Genomic DNA, 14,992 nt, shown 5'->3' on the forward strand with positions numbered 1-14,992 from the left:
ATCTCCTTGTCTTTGCTCCTTGTTGCAAACAGAGCTGTTTAGCAAAAGTGACAGTGCTTAAAATTCTAATGCCAACCTTCCTAAAAACTGAATTGAATTTCTGTCAAGTACTGTCACACTTGCTAAACAGCTGGGTATATGAGGGTGACCTTGAATACCCAGATTTGAGTTTCTGCTTTCACTGTTCTTCTGCCTTGATAGGAATTCCCGTGACCAATTCTTCAGTTTGACAGTCCAGATCATACACAGGGCACAAACAGAAGAGCCAGCTGCGGAAAGGGGCTGGAGAGTACAGAGATCTCCAGCTGGCTCTGGACCCCTGTCCCTTTTGAGGGCAGGGTAGAAATGGGTATGTAGCATGACCGCCTCTGCTTTGGCCTTGCCAAGCTGGTGCAGTTACTGCTGGAAGCTGTTAACCAGACAGTTTAAGTTCCAATTTAAACTGAATCATCTTCCATAATGAATTGGAGTAAAAAATTGGCATGCCTTGGCCAATTCAGCTAGACTGTAAGATTGGTTACTTAACATTCACTTTTTCTCTTTCACCTAAAATTTTTAATGATATGGGAGACACTGGTGGACTGGGACTGTGGTGGTGCTTCAGACTGGAGTTCTGACCAGGTAATATATTTTGTATTGTTGAATGTCTGTAGAATCAAAAATTTCCTTAATGATGTTTGTTTTCCTTCTACTAATTCTGCTTCACTTTCTGTTGCTGTAGAGGAGGAGAAGGGAGACCTATCAAAAAAATACTCTCATATGAGCTATGCACTGTTTGCAGAGGACCACATCAAGTTTCACACAAGAGAAGCAACGTACACTCTCCTTATAAACAGTTAGTAGTATAGCACCTACTTTTCTTGGAAGGTGACAGGTGAGTTAGCAATTGATGTGATCTTCAGTTTTCCTGTTAGTTCCTTAGTATTGGTTCCTCTCATCACAGCAGCATGGACATGCACCTCTTGGAGGCACCTCCTCTGAGACACAGCCATTTGTTGCTTTCCACTTTTGTATTCTCAGTATACAAGCATAGTCTCCGTGCTTCAAAAACTTGTGTCAGATGAGGAGGGGAGGAAGTTACCACTTACGCATTCACCATTCATGAGCACGTCTTTTGTTCTTCACCTTTTCTCTCCAGCCTGTCACCAGACACAGTAGAAATGAGATCCTCCTCTAAAAAGGCAGATACCACCTGATTCCTAAAATATGTTTTTGCAATGATAAGTTTCTAGTGAGTTGTTTATTTCAGTATTTCTTTGCTATTAACCCTTTCTTATCTACCATTCCACTATTCCTCAAATGTAAGCAACATGAAGTGCCTTTGGAGTTTGCAACAAATATTTATTTAACAAAATGGATGCCACCAACATATCTCCAAAATGCAGGTATGTATAACAAATGTGACAACAGTTGGTTTCCAAAATGAAATCAACATCAAATTTAAGGCAGGATATTCTGTGAGTTTTCATGCAAGAGCATATTCAAATGTTCCTTTATCCAACCCCTCAACTTCATCTTCCCACGTAGAAGAGGGCATACTACTGTAGGGGTCTAGCAAGATTTTGAAGCATCTGATAATTAGAAGTCCCAAGAAAACACACAAAATCCCCACAAAAGCAAAGCCAGTTTTTTGCTCTAAAGTCAGAGGAAAGGCAGACATTTCATTGACACTCATGCTGGCTGAAGTGTTGCTGCAGTAATTACTGCTCATCATTGGGCATCACATCCTGGTGACTCTGCGGGATTTTCACCTCTATTGCTTCTTTGCCTGCATAGAAAAGCAGAATCAGTTTGGTTAGGTCTCAATGGGATGTGTATCTCTGAGCTGTAGCGTATGAACATTTGGAAATGAAATCCAGCTTGGATTTTAGTAGTGTCCTGTTGTTTTTCCCCATTTAAATTAATGTGATAAAATTACAACTTTTAGCCTCTATATACCATCCACTTATGGCCTCTGTTATGAGACAGCAAGCTCAGGATATTCTGGCTCCCTGTCTCCTCAAAACACAGCAATTTCAGCACGTAGCTGTTGCAAAGAGTGTTTTGTCAGACTGGGCACAGCCCTACAGATTCTGATTTGGCAATACTCACCAAACAGCTTTACACCTCAGTCCTTAAACCTGTTAAATTTGCATTGACCTTGAAGGGAATTTCAGCCAAATAATGTGGATTTTGCTCGTGTAATTTAGCTTATAAATAAATCCATCCAACTTGTAAAATAAAACACTGTGTGTGCAATTTTAGTGAAATCTTGGGCTCCATTTTCAGAAAAATGCTGTGTGCATTTTGAGCTTGTAAGAAAGCGAGCATATTGGTAAAATTGCCCCTTCGCCTTCCTCTTTACATATCCACTCTTCTCTATGAGGAAAGATTGGTGGGAGAAGAAATAACAGCAGTAAATTCCCTTCTCCTAAATCTTGCTCTCGTTGCCGCCTTCTCTTGGTCTTCCCCATTGAATACATAGATATTCTGCCATTTTTACAGGCATAGTAAACACCAGGTCTGAACATGCTCCTCGTGGAGCTCAGGGAACTGACCCCAGTGTGTGTCCTATGGAGGCAGGATGCTTGAGCATCTCCACCCCACCATTGCCACCAGTAGAGCTCTGTGTGTTTCTAGCCAGGAGTGACTTTTATTTTTAAGGAGACCTTATGCATAGCTTTTAGTTAGGGGTGGGAATCGTTTTGCTTTATTTTAGGTTTTCCATCAGATATTGAAATCACATTTTTCTTCTGTCTCTATAGACAGCAGGAGAATTGGAAAGACTGGGACATCAGAAGTGCCAAAGGACAAAGGCATTTTCATTCAAAGGTTGGAGCCAGAGGGTTTCTGGCTGTTGTTAGCACCTATTTAACTATCTGCGCCTCAGGGGAAAACTCTTTTCGTTAACAATTCAACCATCTTTCCCCCCAGGGAATTCCCAGTATCCATTTATTTCTTGGCAGAGTAATTAGGCCACTCAGAGCTCTGTGCTGCCATGGCTACACTGCTTCAGGTACCTGCGCTGCTAGCCAGTGTAGAGGGAGAGCCAGTTCCTCTACTCTGTACTGCAGTCATGGCTGAAAGTAGCCGTATCCTGAGTCAGCCTACAATTAATAAAAACAGAAGTAAAAATAAGAGTTGGTATTCCTCAGAAGACAGAAATGGACAGAACTTTTATTTTATTTGGTGTCTCCTTTCTCACTTCAGAATTTTTGGGATTTTTGAATATTATCCCAAAGAATGAAAATTTTAAAACAAAGATTAAAAGGGCAAGGCACAAGTCTTTTTCTTTTTGTAGTAACCCTCTATATAGTAGGTATGAAATAATATGGTTTCCTATGACAGTCTTTACAGATTTGTCAGATTATAAGAACCAAGATTCTGTTTATTCTATAGAGCTGTGTATAAGATCCTTCCTTGTTTTGAATGATACTCTGCTCTTTGGGTCATGCTGTTTTAATTCCTGTTAAGCTGGAGAAAAGATCCAGATATAGCCTATGGGAATTAGAAGTAATGTCAACAACAATAAGTATTTATTTTCTGAAAATATATCATAGGTAAAGCCCACCTGCTGTACGGATTTTCATTGGGCATACTTCCAATTTTTCTATTGTTTGACCTTCCGTAGGAAAAAAAATCACAGAAAGTTCAATATCACAAATTTACATCACAAATCAGTTGATTTGAACAAGAGCCAGTCAAAGAAAAAAATTACCTTCCGAAAGTCCTAGGAGACTGGGTTATAAAAATCAAATGAAACGCTTATATGGGAAAATTACATGTAGACCCTACCTGGGAAAGCCAGACCCAAAAAAACCAATTGCTATCTTGAAAGACATGGAGAGAAATCTTAGGGATAAGACTGCCCATGGAGAACCCTGCATTTGAGCTGAGCCCATAGGTGACATTTCTTCACCATAGTCACGTTCCAAGAATATGACTTCCAATCTTACTGATTTTGCAGGTTACACACTGGAATTAGTGGGGTTCATTTGTACATTATATGCTTGTCGGGAGACGTTATGGGACAGATCTCTGTGCAAAGCTTGACGGATGCTGAAACATGGAGTGGTAAGAAATGGATATCTTAGTCTTATATGGCAAGAGTTTGGCTGAAACAGCTGCATGAGAAAACAGTGGGCATTTTGCTTGGGGTGGGAATTGGTCCTGGGAAACTCTAATATCTAGCTTTGTGTTCTCTTCCTTGTCCTGAATTTCAGAAATTGTAATTGAAGCCTTAAAGTTCACAGAACATTTTGCTCTAATTATGTATCCCCAAAACTGTTGTACCAAGACTGACCTTGAGCGCCTTTTGGTTGTTTTCACATTTTTGTGCCGCATACAGGTTAGATGTTCTCTCCCAGTTAGTCAGATACCCTTTCATTTGCTGCAGTGTATGTATCAAGTTGTGAGTCAGAAGACTCTGAATACTAACTAACATGGCCTGGATCCAAAAATCCTTGAAGATAACCTTTAGGGCAGTATGATGGTGACAGGCATTATATCAGTTAGAATCTGCAGAGTCATTTTGTAAGGGCTGGCCTCAGACTGATCTATCTTGACTTTTTTTATAGGTCAGGACTTTACTCATCCTTTGATTCACTGCCTATATAAAAACACTGGCATAAAAAAAGGCTCCTTAACATCCTGCTGTGAAATAAAAGGCCATTGGAGGCTCTTGTGAGGCCAGAAGAAACTATCAGAGTCCTAGAGAAAACAGGAATGTGGAAAATGGCTTAGCATGTAAACCCCTGTATGAGCTAAGGGCGCTGCCTGCACCTATGGAGGGTGGAGGAGCACCATGGGCACTAAGTATTGTGGGGCAGCTGGAAGAAAGACGTTGAATTTTTTTTCTAGCAGCATCACCAGCCCAGCTCTGCCAGTGTTTGGTGTGGACCAAAGTTCTCAGCTCTTCAGTGGTTTGGGCATCACTTTTTTGAGACCTAGCCTTCACCCTCATGTTTTCAGAGATACTGAGAAGAAAGTAGCCAGTTAAGTGTTAAATAAAAACTTGCTCAATAATCTTCCTTGAATTTTGGGGTTCAGTCCTTCCCTCACAGAACTCCTTATAAATTTATTTATTTATTAATTCATTGTAATGGCTCAGTACCGGAAATTAGTACCTTTAATGTCTGCTCAAGCTAGGAGCATTCATCCTCTTGGCACGATTAAGCCTCAGGTGCCTGAAAACTCACTTCATAAACGGTAGCGTGTAACAAAATGGACCAAATCAGTTGCCATCTGTTCTCCCCTTGGATGTCTGCAGCCCAGCTGCTGGTTCATGGATCTGGTCATTCTGAAGGTACTTCAAATAGCTTCCGTCCAGGGCTTGCATTTGAGTGACAGCAAACCTGACTTGAAAAGGTGTTGGTGTGGTTAGGGACACAAACAGGCATCCTCTGGGACTTTCAGAAGCAACTTATTTGCACTTAACTATCTGCTCAAGGAAACCGAACTGTATTCCAGTAATGGTATTACAGGAATTTGGCTTAGGAGGTGGTAGGGTGAAAGGATTAGCAATGGAGAAGACCTAATGAAATAGAAATCAGCATGAATTTGGAATTCTCAGAAGGGTCTGAGCTATGTGAGTTAACAACACATGGTCAGAAATGCTGCAGAAACAGCTCTGTGACCACACAGCCAACCTGTCACGGTGCCTGTATTCTCTAAACTGCTCTAATTGCATGCCTGTATTCTCTAAACTGCTGGGGAGAAAACCGTCCGTCAGAGCAAGGTTTCTAAGCCAGCATCCAGGGAGGTGTAAGGTAGGAAGGCCAGGGCATGGCTGCCCAGCCAAGGCAGCCACGGCTGACTGTTCTGCCAGGGGAGCAGAGCCCACCACAACAGGCAGTGGTTTTGCAGTGCCGTAACTCAGGGTGCAGGTGACACTTTCTGACATAACTGGCATTCCCCTGCAAAGCAGCAGCAGCCGGGCAGTGCCACTTCCACAATTCAGATAAGCAATGAATTGCAGGAATGAGATTTTATTCTTAGGAAATACACAAGCCTGGAGTCTCCACTGGACAAGAGCTCCCGTGCTGTGAATTCGTATATGCGGTCTGTTATTTGTGTAATCTATATAGGGAGGCAGGAACACAAGCCGCTCGCTAGCATCACCCTTAACTTGCGAGCGCGGGGCACGGTGCCCGCTTCCCCGGGGATGGGGCTGCGAGAGGCAGCACCTGCAGCGCAATTGTTGCTGCGGGGCCGCACGCACCGCCTCCGCCTGCCGCGGCCCCTGCGGCGCAGCTCCGCGCCCTCACCCCCCGCAGCCCCCGGCCGCCGCCCCCCACACCCCCCACCCCCACCCCACCCCACCCCCACCCCCGCTGCCCCTGGCCCGCAGGGAGGTGCGGGCCGGGCCGGGCGGTGCCGCAAGGGCAGCGCCGCCCCCCGCCCCCGCCGCCCGCGCCGCGCTACGCACCCTTCTCCTGCGCGGCCGCGCTGCCCATGGTGGCGGAGCGCGGGGCGTTGCGCGGCTCCGGGCCCCGGGAACGGGGGCGGCTCGCCCGAGCTCCCCTCGCCGCCCGGCGCTGCCACCCCGCCGGGAGATGCTCGAGCCGCCCTAATTAAAAAATTAAACACGGCCGCTGCTGCCGCCGCCCCCGCCTCCTCCCCGCCCGCCCCCTTCCATCGCCGTTCAGCCGCGCTCCCCTCCAGCCCCGCTCCGCACGGATTAAACCGGGGAGCGAGCGTGGAAACTTCCTGCAAAACGCTACGTGCCGCGCATCGGTAAGGGCCAGCCCGGGACGCTGCGGGAGCAGCCCCCCGCCCCCCAGCCGGGCCGCAGGGCCGGGTGGTCGTCGCCGTGCCGGGGGCCGGGCTGCCGCCCCCCAAGCCCCGGAGCCTCGCCGCCGGTGCGCAGCGGGACCTGTGGAGCCGCGCTGGGGAAGCGGCGCCGTTTGCTCGCCCCCGCGCAGGGCGAGCGGGGCTGTGCGCGCAGTCGGCCAGCTCTGTTGCCCGGGCTGCACCGGCGGGGCGAGCGGTCGCCCGTGGCCTTGGTGCTAACGGCGAGTAAAGCCTATAACATGCGGTGACGTATGGCTGGGAGCCAGGGCCGGTGCACAAGCCGGTAGCCTTTATAGCCCTCCTTTAGCTGCTGCTGGGCGTGTACCTGAGAGGCTTCCATTTGCCACGACAGCAGGTGTTGAAGGTGGATAAGGCAAGAGGAATTCTTTTCCCAAAGCTGGACCTGGTATTGCACTAATAAACAGCAAATGTGTTTTAAATGATAGTGATGCTTTATTTGTACGCCACCCTGCAGGGATGCACATGGGGCAGAAGAACAGGACTGGCTCATAGTGCTGCACATCACGGGAGTTTTGAGGCTACCGTAGAGCTACTAGTAGAAAATAATTTTAAACCTCCACGTGTTCTTTGCTATATACAATAGCACTACAATAGGTCAAACCTTTTCCTTCCTAATACGAGCCGGGAAAAGGGGTTTGCATCGCTTGCCCTTCTAATGCCTAATTCTTCTGCTGTGTCTGCAGCGGGCTTCTAGGCACTGGGTAGTCTCAAAAAAATGCTTTCTCCTGCTAGTAGAACTAATGGTAAATTGATGGTTAACTAGGCACTTGCTGATGGTCATTAGTTTGATCTTCTAACGTTGCATCATCAGTCATGTGGTAAGCAATGTCTGTTGCTGAAATTAAGTCAAGCTAATTTTTGAAGTGCCTCTCATATTTAAAAGATCCATGAAGAGTTTATAAATAGATTGTTTTAAATAGTGTAAGATTGTGCTTTCAGAATATGTATATAAGGAGCCTCTTCTGCTCCTAAGGAGCTCCAATTTTCTTTTTTAGCTCTGTCCCTGGCTGACTTGGGGCCCGATGAAGGTCTCTTGCTAGAGGAAAGCAACTATGGTTTGGGATTTGGGGATTAGCAAGTACACAAGGGCTCAGAATTTCATGGTACTCCCTCAGCCTAGCACAACTGTTTTGGGAGAATGACGTTAGTCCAGGCTTTTCCAGTAATTGCTGAGCATTGCTGTACATGGAGAACGTTACTGTAAGTAGGGTTTGGGAGTAGCCAGGACCACTATGTCTGCTCTGGCTGGGTATGAGGGGCAATAATGACAGGAGAAATACATAACCTCTGAGTGGGTGCGTCTTGCCCCTTCTGTCAGATTTTGGGCACAGATGCTGGGTCTTTCACTACCATCTTTCCTCAAAAAGGTTTACTTGTGGGATCTTCCTCCCTGCTGATATATTATCCTTTTTTCTTGTTATTCTTGTAGAATGAATGTTAGTTTTTAACTATGAAGCAATTACCCGTCTTGTACTGTGGCGTGGTAGAGGTTGCTGAAATAATGTGATTATTTCTAGGAATCTGACACTTATGTCCTATTTTAAAGATTTTACTGTGGTTTTATGTGTTGGAGATGCACTTTTCATGGAAATGAAACTGGAAAAGAAACTGGCAGCCAGCGAGAGGGAATGAATCTCCTTCTTCAGCTCCCAGTTGTCAGCAGAAAAATAACACTGTTTCTGTTCAAGATGTTATATTTTAAAATGGAAAAGTGATGGAATGACATAATCTTTTCCTGTGTTTCATTGCTTTTTCGCTTGAAAGTCACTAGTTTTGCTTTTGCACAGTAACCGTGATTTTTTTGTAAGGCAACTGTGATAGCAGTGTATGTGTCCATTCTGGATACATGGTAAAGTGGTACATTCACCACTCTTCACTTTCTGTTTCTTTCTCAGGCTCCATCTTTGTATTCAACAGAACAACAACTATTACTTCCATCTCACTTCAATCATATTTGCTGTTGATTTGATCCTTATTTCAGGGAGTGTTGTGTTTCTTCAAAGGAGAGTCCTTGTAGCAATAGAGATCTTATAATCATCTAGTAATTTGGTGTGTTGACCTTCCAAATTCAACTGATCTAATTTAAGATTGGGCGAGGCACTTAAAGCCAAGTGGGTGCCGGTGAGGGAAAGGCAACAGGGAACTCTTAGCTAGTTAATACTTTTTCATGTTTAGGGATCATTTGAGTGGTGTAAGTGTCAAGAAAATGTAACTATTTTGAGGGATAACTAACTCCATTGTAAGTTGCTTTTCAGTTTAGCTTTGAACAGCTCTTTGAGTGTTCCTTCATAAGCAAACAATCTCTCCCTTCAGTTGCTAGAAATTTAAAATGGGATGATGAAGGCAGAGTCAGAGAAGAATATTGTGCACGGGAGAAACAGGTCAAGTTCAAACTCCCCTCCTAAGCAAATTTAAGCAAGTTCATGAGAATATGCATCATCAGAAGGCAACAGTATATGGGGGAGGTAACAGCAGTAATAGCGGGGCACAGTAAAAGAGGGAGGATTATGTATTAAGTATTGATCAGAGTTGCAAGTGGAAATTGTTTTATGTAATTTAATTCAGGGTATTTAACATTTTAAAAAGGAAAAGAACCCTCTGTTCTGCCATGTGTTTTACTGTAGCCTTAAAAGATCTGAATCTCTATTTGTGCTTGTCCAAAGGTTATGCTTTTACTAGGTACTGACTTCACCAGTGGTTTAAATGTGTGATCTACAGCCCTGGGTGTACTCCTCTGGTGACTGCCAGGAATGAGGCAGAAAAACAAGTTCTACAAAGCAGTCTCCCCATGTTAAATATCTGAACAGGCCCGCTCTTCAAGTAGGAGAAGCCTAGGGACTCAGAAACTGAAGAAGGTTGGAAATCACGGCTTTTAAGTCCAGCAGGCATCATCAGCCTTAGTGCTGGGCAAGGTGGAAGAATGCATGCGTACAGTGCAAACCAACAGTGCCACCTGGTGTGAGTGGGACAGGAGAGTTGGTCCATGAGGAGGGCAAATGTCCCCAAGTGTGTCCTCAGCTCCTCCACCTTAGGGTTGGGGCAAGCCCCTGGCCAACAGGGAGCGGGCAGAGGGCTTCTGAGGCCTTGGAAGGGATGGGGTCTCTTTAGACCTGTAGGAAGTAGGCGTTTACTGCCTCACCCTGCAAGGGGGAGATGGTAGGTGTGTTAGGGGCACTCTGTCATTAGGGACCACGTGTTGTGGAAGGAAGGACCAAAATGCAAGCAAGTTGCTCAGTTGTTTGGGTTGTTTTTTTTTTTATAACTTTAGCAGCTAGAGTAGTGATTTGGGGGAAGAGGGTGATGTGAATTGTTTCAATGTAGGACCAGTAAAAGTGCTACCGAAAGTCTGGTGTTGTGCAGCCTTTTGGGGTGAAAATGTGGTTAAGTTTTAGGCTCTTAAGCTGTGGTCAAGGGTTGCATAACACACACAAAAAATATTGATGAGAATTAGGGAGATTTAAGCTTTCAGCAGGGGAAAAAAGAGGTTAGATCCCTGCAGGTCAAGTAGAGCAGGTCTCCCGTGTGACCAATCCCATATTGTGGCTATAGGATGCCGCAGAGTTTTCCTGGTTATAAAAATACAACATGCAGAACAAAAGCCTCAACACCCAGTTTCATTGGTGTAGCAGGCATCTGTACAGTCTTCTACTGGGGGTGTGTGTGTGTGTGTATCTGAGCCAGCTAGTGCTGTTGAAGACTTATGTGGGATGAGGGAGGGAAAACAAGACAGAGAAGGCAAACTGGAAAGGTGTCGAAAGGACATGGAATTGACGGAAGAAGCAATCAGACTGCAGCTGCAGGTGTGAAGGTCTGTGCACTAGGTGGGCTCTGGCTGCGAAATGGCTGTGCATTGCTGCAGTGAGTCTGGAAGATACCTGCTGGCAGACAGGCTGTTGAATTTGGTATTTACCCTTTTGAAGTGTAAAATGTTTTGTTTTCCGAATTTAAAAAAAAAAACAACAACATATTTCTCAGACTGGAATGATAATGTTTAATTGCAAAGAGAGTGTTTGGGGAAGATAATACTTGCTTTACTTCAGGTCCATTATAACTATGCAAAAGAGAGTGTCAGTTGCACAGTAGGGTTAATTTTTTTAAGCACCAAGTAAAGCAGCGTAGGTTGGGTGCAGCCTTAGGCAACGCAGCCTGGTTTGGAAATACTTGTAGCTATGCAAAAAGTAATCTTTACATGAGCTACAGAAGTCAAATGATCTAGAAAGCAAATCCATGGTTAAAGTAACCCTTCTCCAGCTGTACTTGGGGCTTTCAGAAGAAAGGACATGGTCTAGAAAATACTAATCACGTTTAGGTGCCATAGCAAACAAAATAAGAAAAAAATACGTGCAAGACATTCACCATGCAGGCATTGTGTAAATGAGAGCAATGTTTGAATGCAAAAAGTCATATGCAAAAAAAGTCAATGGATTTAAAACGGTATGAGGCTCAGAAGTCCCATTCTCTCAAGTTCCACACAGACAGACTTTCAGGAAGATACAAGGTTTCACAAGACCCACCTGATGAAGGTGTTGATGAACTGCTTTTGATCATGACTTAACTGGAAACAAAGATAACAACAATAATGAGATAAACCAAAGACCAATTAAAATGATCCTTTCTAAAAGGATGGTGATACATATTTGGTCATTAGCAAATTGAGAGTGATGACTTGTCAGTGATGACTTAAGATTTGAATTTACTGGTGAATTACTGTGTTGAAAAGAATGCTGATACTTAGAACACATGTAGTTATTTTAGCTCTGTAACTACTATTTGTGCAAGAGACCTCCAAGAGTAGTTCCTTTACAGATGCTTATATTTACATATATATGCAAGAGCACTAATAATATTCCATAATCCTAAACTCCCTGTGTAAATAGTGCTGTCAACTCTCTGCTTGTCAAGAATATACAGCCATAATGCCATAGACCCTACCCACAACAGAGAAACACTATTTACATTAGGAGGAATTTGTTAGGACAGCAGATCAAGAACACTTTTAACAGTTTTGTACTACATAAGGAGTCCCCTTGTGACATGAACATTTGTCAGAGGCTGCATCAGTCTCCTGTAAGGACATGAACAGAGGTAGAAGAGATGTTGGAAGCCCATTTATTAGAAGATAATTTTAAATTTTTCTCAGGAGGGATTGGTAGTGTGTAACAAAGGAGAGTTTCTCAGCACAAATACAAGCATAGAAAGATACTGCTTTTTGTTTTTTTCACTTACTATGCCAAGTAGGTTTTTTAATGTTTATTTTTGTTTTATACACAGAAATTTTCCTAGGGAAAAACTTGAACTTCTTTCAACACAGTTTTGTAGACTAAAGAAATCCCACATTTTAATCCCAGTTTACCCCTGTCAGCTCCCTAACAGCTCTTTGTGGTGGTGTTCTCCTGTTGTCTGTAAAATGCGAGTCCGTTCCTGATGTGCAATGAACCGATCTTGCACACCGAGATGAGATGCTGTTTTGTTACAGAGTTGTGCAAGTCTGGACGCTAGCAAACAGAGCTGGTATACTGCAGTACAAGTTACAAACTTTATATACAAAATCTTATCGCACTTTCCCTACCCAGAGGGCAGGTCCATGTAGATTATTTGCTATACATTTGCATATCCATTACCCGACTTCCCTTACTACTACACATGCTCTCTGAGGAAAGGTCTTTCAGTGGGCCTGGGTGTTTCTCTTAGGGCTTGTGATTTTTAGTGTTATAATGAGGATAGTTCTCTTCTAGGGCAAGGCTGAAGACCACAAGTTAACTAACCAGTTTAACATAAACAAGGTATTGAAGTATACATGGCTTGCATCATGAAGATAGGATATTCTTTGTTTTGTCTCTCTCAGAGCTGACTCCCTTGATTAGGAGTCCCTTCATTCATCTTTCCTGGCAACTCTAGAGGGTCAGCTTGACCTAAACTCTGTGCCATATAGTTAAGCACTAAATGAGAGTTCAAGAATCCAGGAGTTTTAGACGACACTCCCATTTTTATTATTGTTCTTTGGAGAACAGAAATTATGTGTGAGACTTCTAGAAAAGGATGTAAGACTCCGATAGAATCCTGAAAGAGGCAACCGAGGTAAACAGAACGCTGTAAATAGGAGCCGCAGTGTGAGGGGGCTAGGGCAAAGCCAGTTGCACAACTCCAGGCTTTAGGCTAAACTATGCTCCTATGCAACTCCAGTACAAAACATCTCTACATTTACAGATGTGTATCACTGTATGAATTGTACAGTTATCAGTATTTATTACAAAACACATTGAGTGACAAGTAATTTTACTGGTAATTTTACTGGTACAAAACTGTGTGTATGCTAGGCTGTGATGGGTTGACCTTGGCCGGACAGCAAGTGCCCACCACCATGCTGCTCTATTGCTCCCCTCCTCAGCAGGACAGGGATGGGAAAAGACCCTCCTGGGTCAAGATAAAGGCAGTTTAATAAAGCAAAAGCAAAGGCCATGTGTGGAAGCAAAGGAAAACAAAAGATGTTATTCTCTACTTCCCATCAGCAGGCAATGTCTGGCCACTTTCTGGGAAGCAGGGTTTCAGCACATGTAGTGGTTGCTTTGGAAGACAAATGTTGTAAATAACAAGTGCTCCCTCTTCCTCCTCCTTTCTCTTAGCTTTTATGTCTGAGCAGACGTCATGTGGTATGGAATACCCCTTTGGTCAGCGTGGGTCAGCTGTCCTGGCTGTGTCCCCTCCCAAGATCCTGTCCACCCCCAGCCTATTTGGGGGTGGGTGGGTGGTGGTGGTGTGACACTGGAGAGATGCTGCGGGAGGTCCATTCAGCAGCAGCCAACACGCTGGTGTGCTATCACCACCCTTCTAGCTACCAATACAAAGCACAGGGCTATGAGGGCTGCTGTGAGGAAAATTAGCACCATCACAGCCAGACCCAATATGTGGGCCAAAAAGGCAAACAAACTTGAGGAGGTAGCACTTGAAATAGCCAGTGGATTATTCAGAACAAGTAGGCAAGCTGTGTGTAAGAAAGCCAATAATTCTTCCTGTTACTAGCGTCCACCAGCCCATGGGTGTAGGAATTCAGTATCAGCTGCTTGGTGCCATAATATTGGGTTAGAGAGTATAGGATTCCAACACTTGAGCTGCTCTGTGCAAAGCACAATCAGAGGTGTGATAACAGAGTTTATCATACCTGAATGTATGAATTACCCCCTTTCCTCCTGTAGAAGTGAGAGCTGTAAAACATAATGACACCAATTTCAAGTAAACATTAACTATTTCAGTGATGATTATTATCACAAATACCAAGTTATTTATCTAATTATGGTTAATGTGTGAATAGAATTACACCTCTTACCAGACCTCTAGACATGCCTTTCTAGCTTCACCTGGGATGTAGGTTAATAGGTTATTAGGTTGTTTCATAGTATCTTTGAGCTTTCTCCAAAATCTCAGGTGTTACCAACAACTGGTATGACAGTCATGAGGACACACAGACAAAGAGAGTCCCAGCAGCTCCTAAGAAGTTTACTTCCAAAATCCACAGTTGTCCAGGTCAGTGATTCCCAACCATCTCTTGTCAGAAACACACTCCAATAGAGGTGTGGGTCCTTCTTACTGCTTAACTTTTCTTAACCTTCATTTATGGTTTTCTTAAAAGAAGTGCATGGATTCCTGTGGGTCAGCAACCAGAAGCCACTGACCCAAATTTACTGCAGAGGACTGAATGGTTTTCCTTATATCAGAAGGAGTACAAATACAAAGAAATACTTTGGTACTTGTGGTTAGTGAAGTGATTAAACTCTGTCCAAATGATAGAAATTCTTTTCTTCTTTTAAAAAATGCTTACAACTTATTTTTCCCCCCAAGTGACAGAGAGAAATTGGAATTGAAGAATCTAAGGGAAGCTCAGGGGACTATGTCACAGATTCTACCTCGTAAGTAAATGAACATCTTCTGGGATGAGTGACAGAGAATGCAAGCTGTTTAGCAGTGTGTACGTGGCATGGACCTATGTACTTTTGAAATTTTATAGCAGAATTACAACTATTCATATTTAATTGTTATTTCTATTTAAGAATAAGACAAATATCCATCTAGAAGCTTCCAGTGCTCTAACTATAATTGAACTTGCAGCTTAACTTGCCCGGTAGCTCTGTATGTTTATAAATAATGAGACATCTGCAGTTGGAGGAGAATTTAGGTGCAAGCTGATAGCTTTTTAGCCAATACT

The 14,992-nt window shown here is 43.8% G+C and overlaps 1 protein-coding gene and 1 long non-coding RNA gene across 3 annotated transcripts; one reads left to right on the forward strand and one right to left on the reverse strand.

Annotated features, from left to right (window-relative positions):
* The first annotated feature begins 528 nt into the window (after positions 1-528).
* LOC129736574 (uncharacterized) lies at positions 529-14,343 on the forward strand. 2 transcript variants are annotated; one of them, XR_008733360.1, is made up of 5 exons: positions 529-621; positions 722-1,385; positions 2,745-2,811; positions 3,947-4,053; positions 14,215-14,343. It is a non-coding gene; the product is annotated as an uncharacterized LOC129736574 (long non-coding RNA). The 2 variants fall into 2 exon arrangements; XR_008733361.1 differs by lacking the exon at positions 14,215-14,343 and adding an exon at positions 4,557-5,626.
* CTXN2 (cortexin 2) lies at positions 1,379-6,542 on the reverse strand. The gene is made up of 2 exons (XM_055717346.1): positions 6,407-6,542; positions 1,379-1,768 (listed from the first exon to the last, which is right to left on the reverse strand). Exon 2 carries the CDS (start codon positions 1,712-1,714, stop codon positions 1,466-1,468), a length of 249 nt encoding a protein of 82 aa, XP_055573321.1. The 5' UTR covers positions 1,715-1,768; positions 6,407-6,542; the 3' UTR covers positions 1,379-1,465.
* Positions 14,344-14,992: the final 649 nt, after the last annotated feature.

The sequence above is a fragment of the Falco cherrug genome, chromosome 7, assembly GCF_023634085.1.
Source record: "Falco cherrug isolate bFalChe1 chromosome 7, bFalChe1.pri, whole genome shotgun sequence".
Lineage (NCBI taxonomy): Eukaryota > Metazoa > Chordata > Aves > Falconiformes > Falconidae > Falco > Falco cherrug.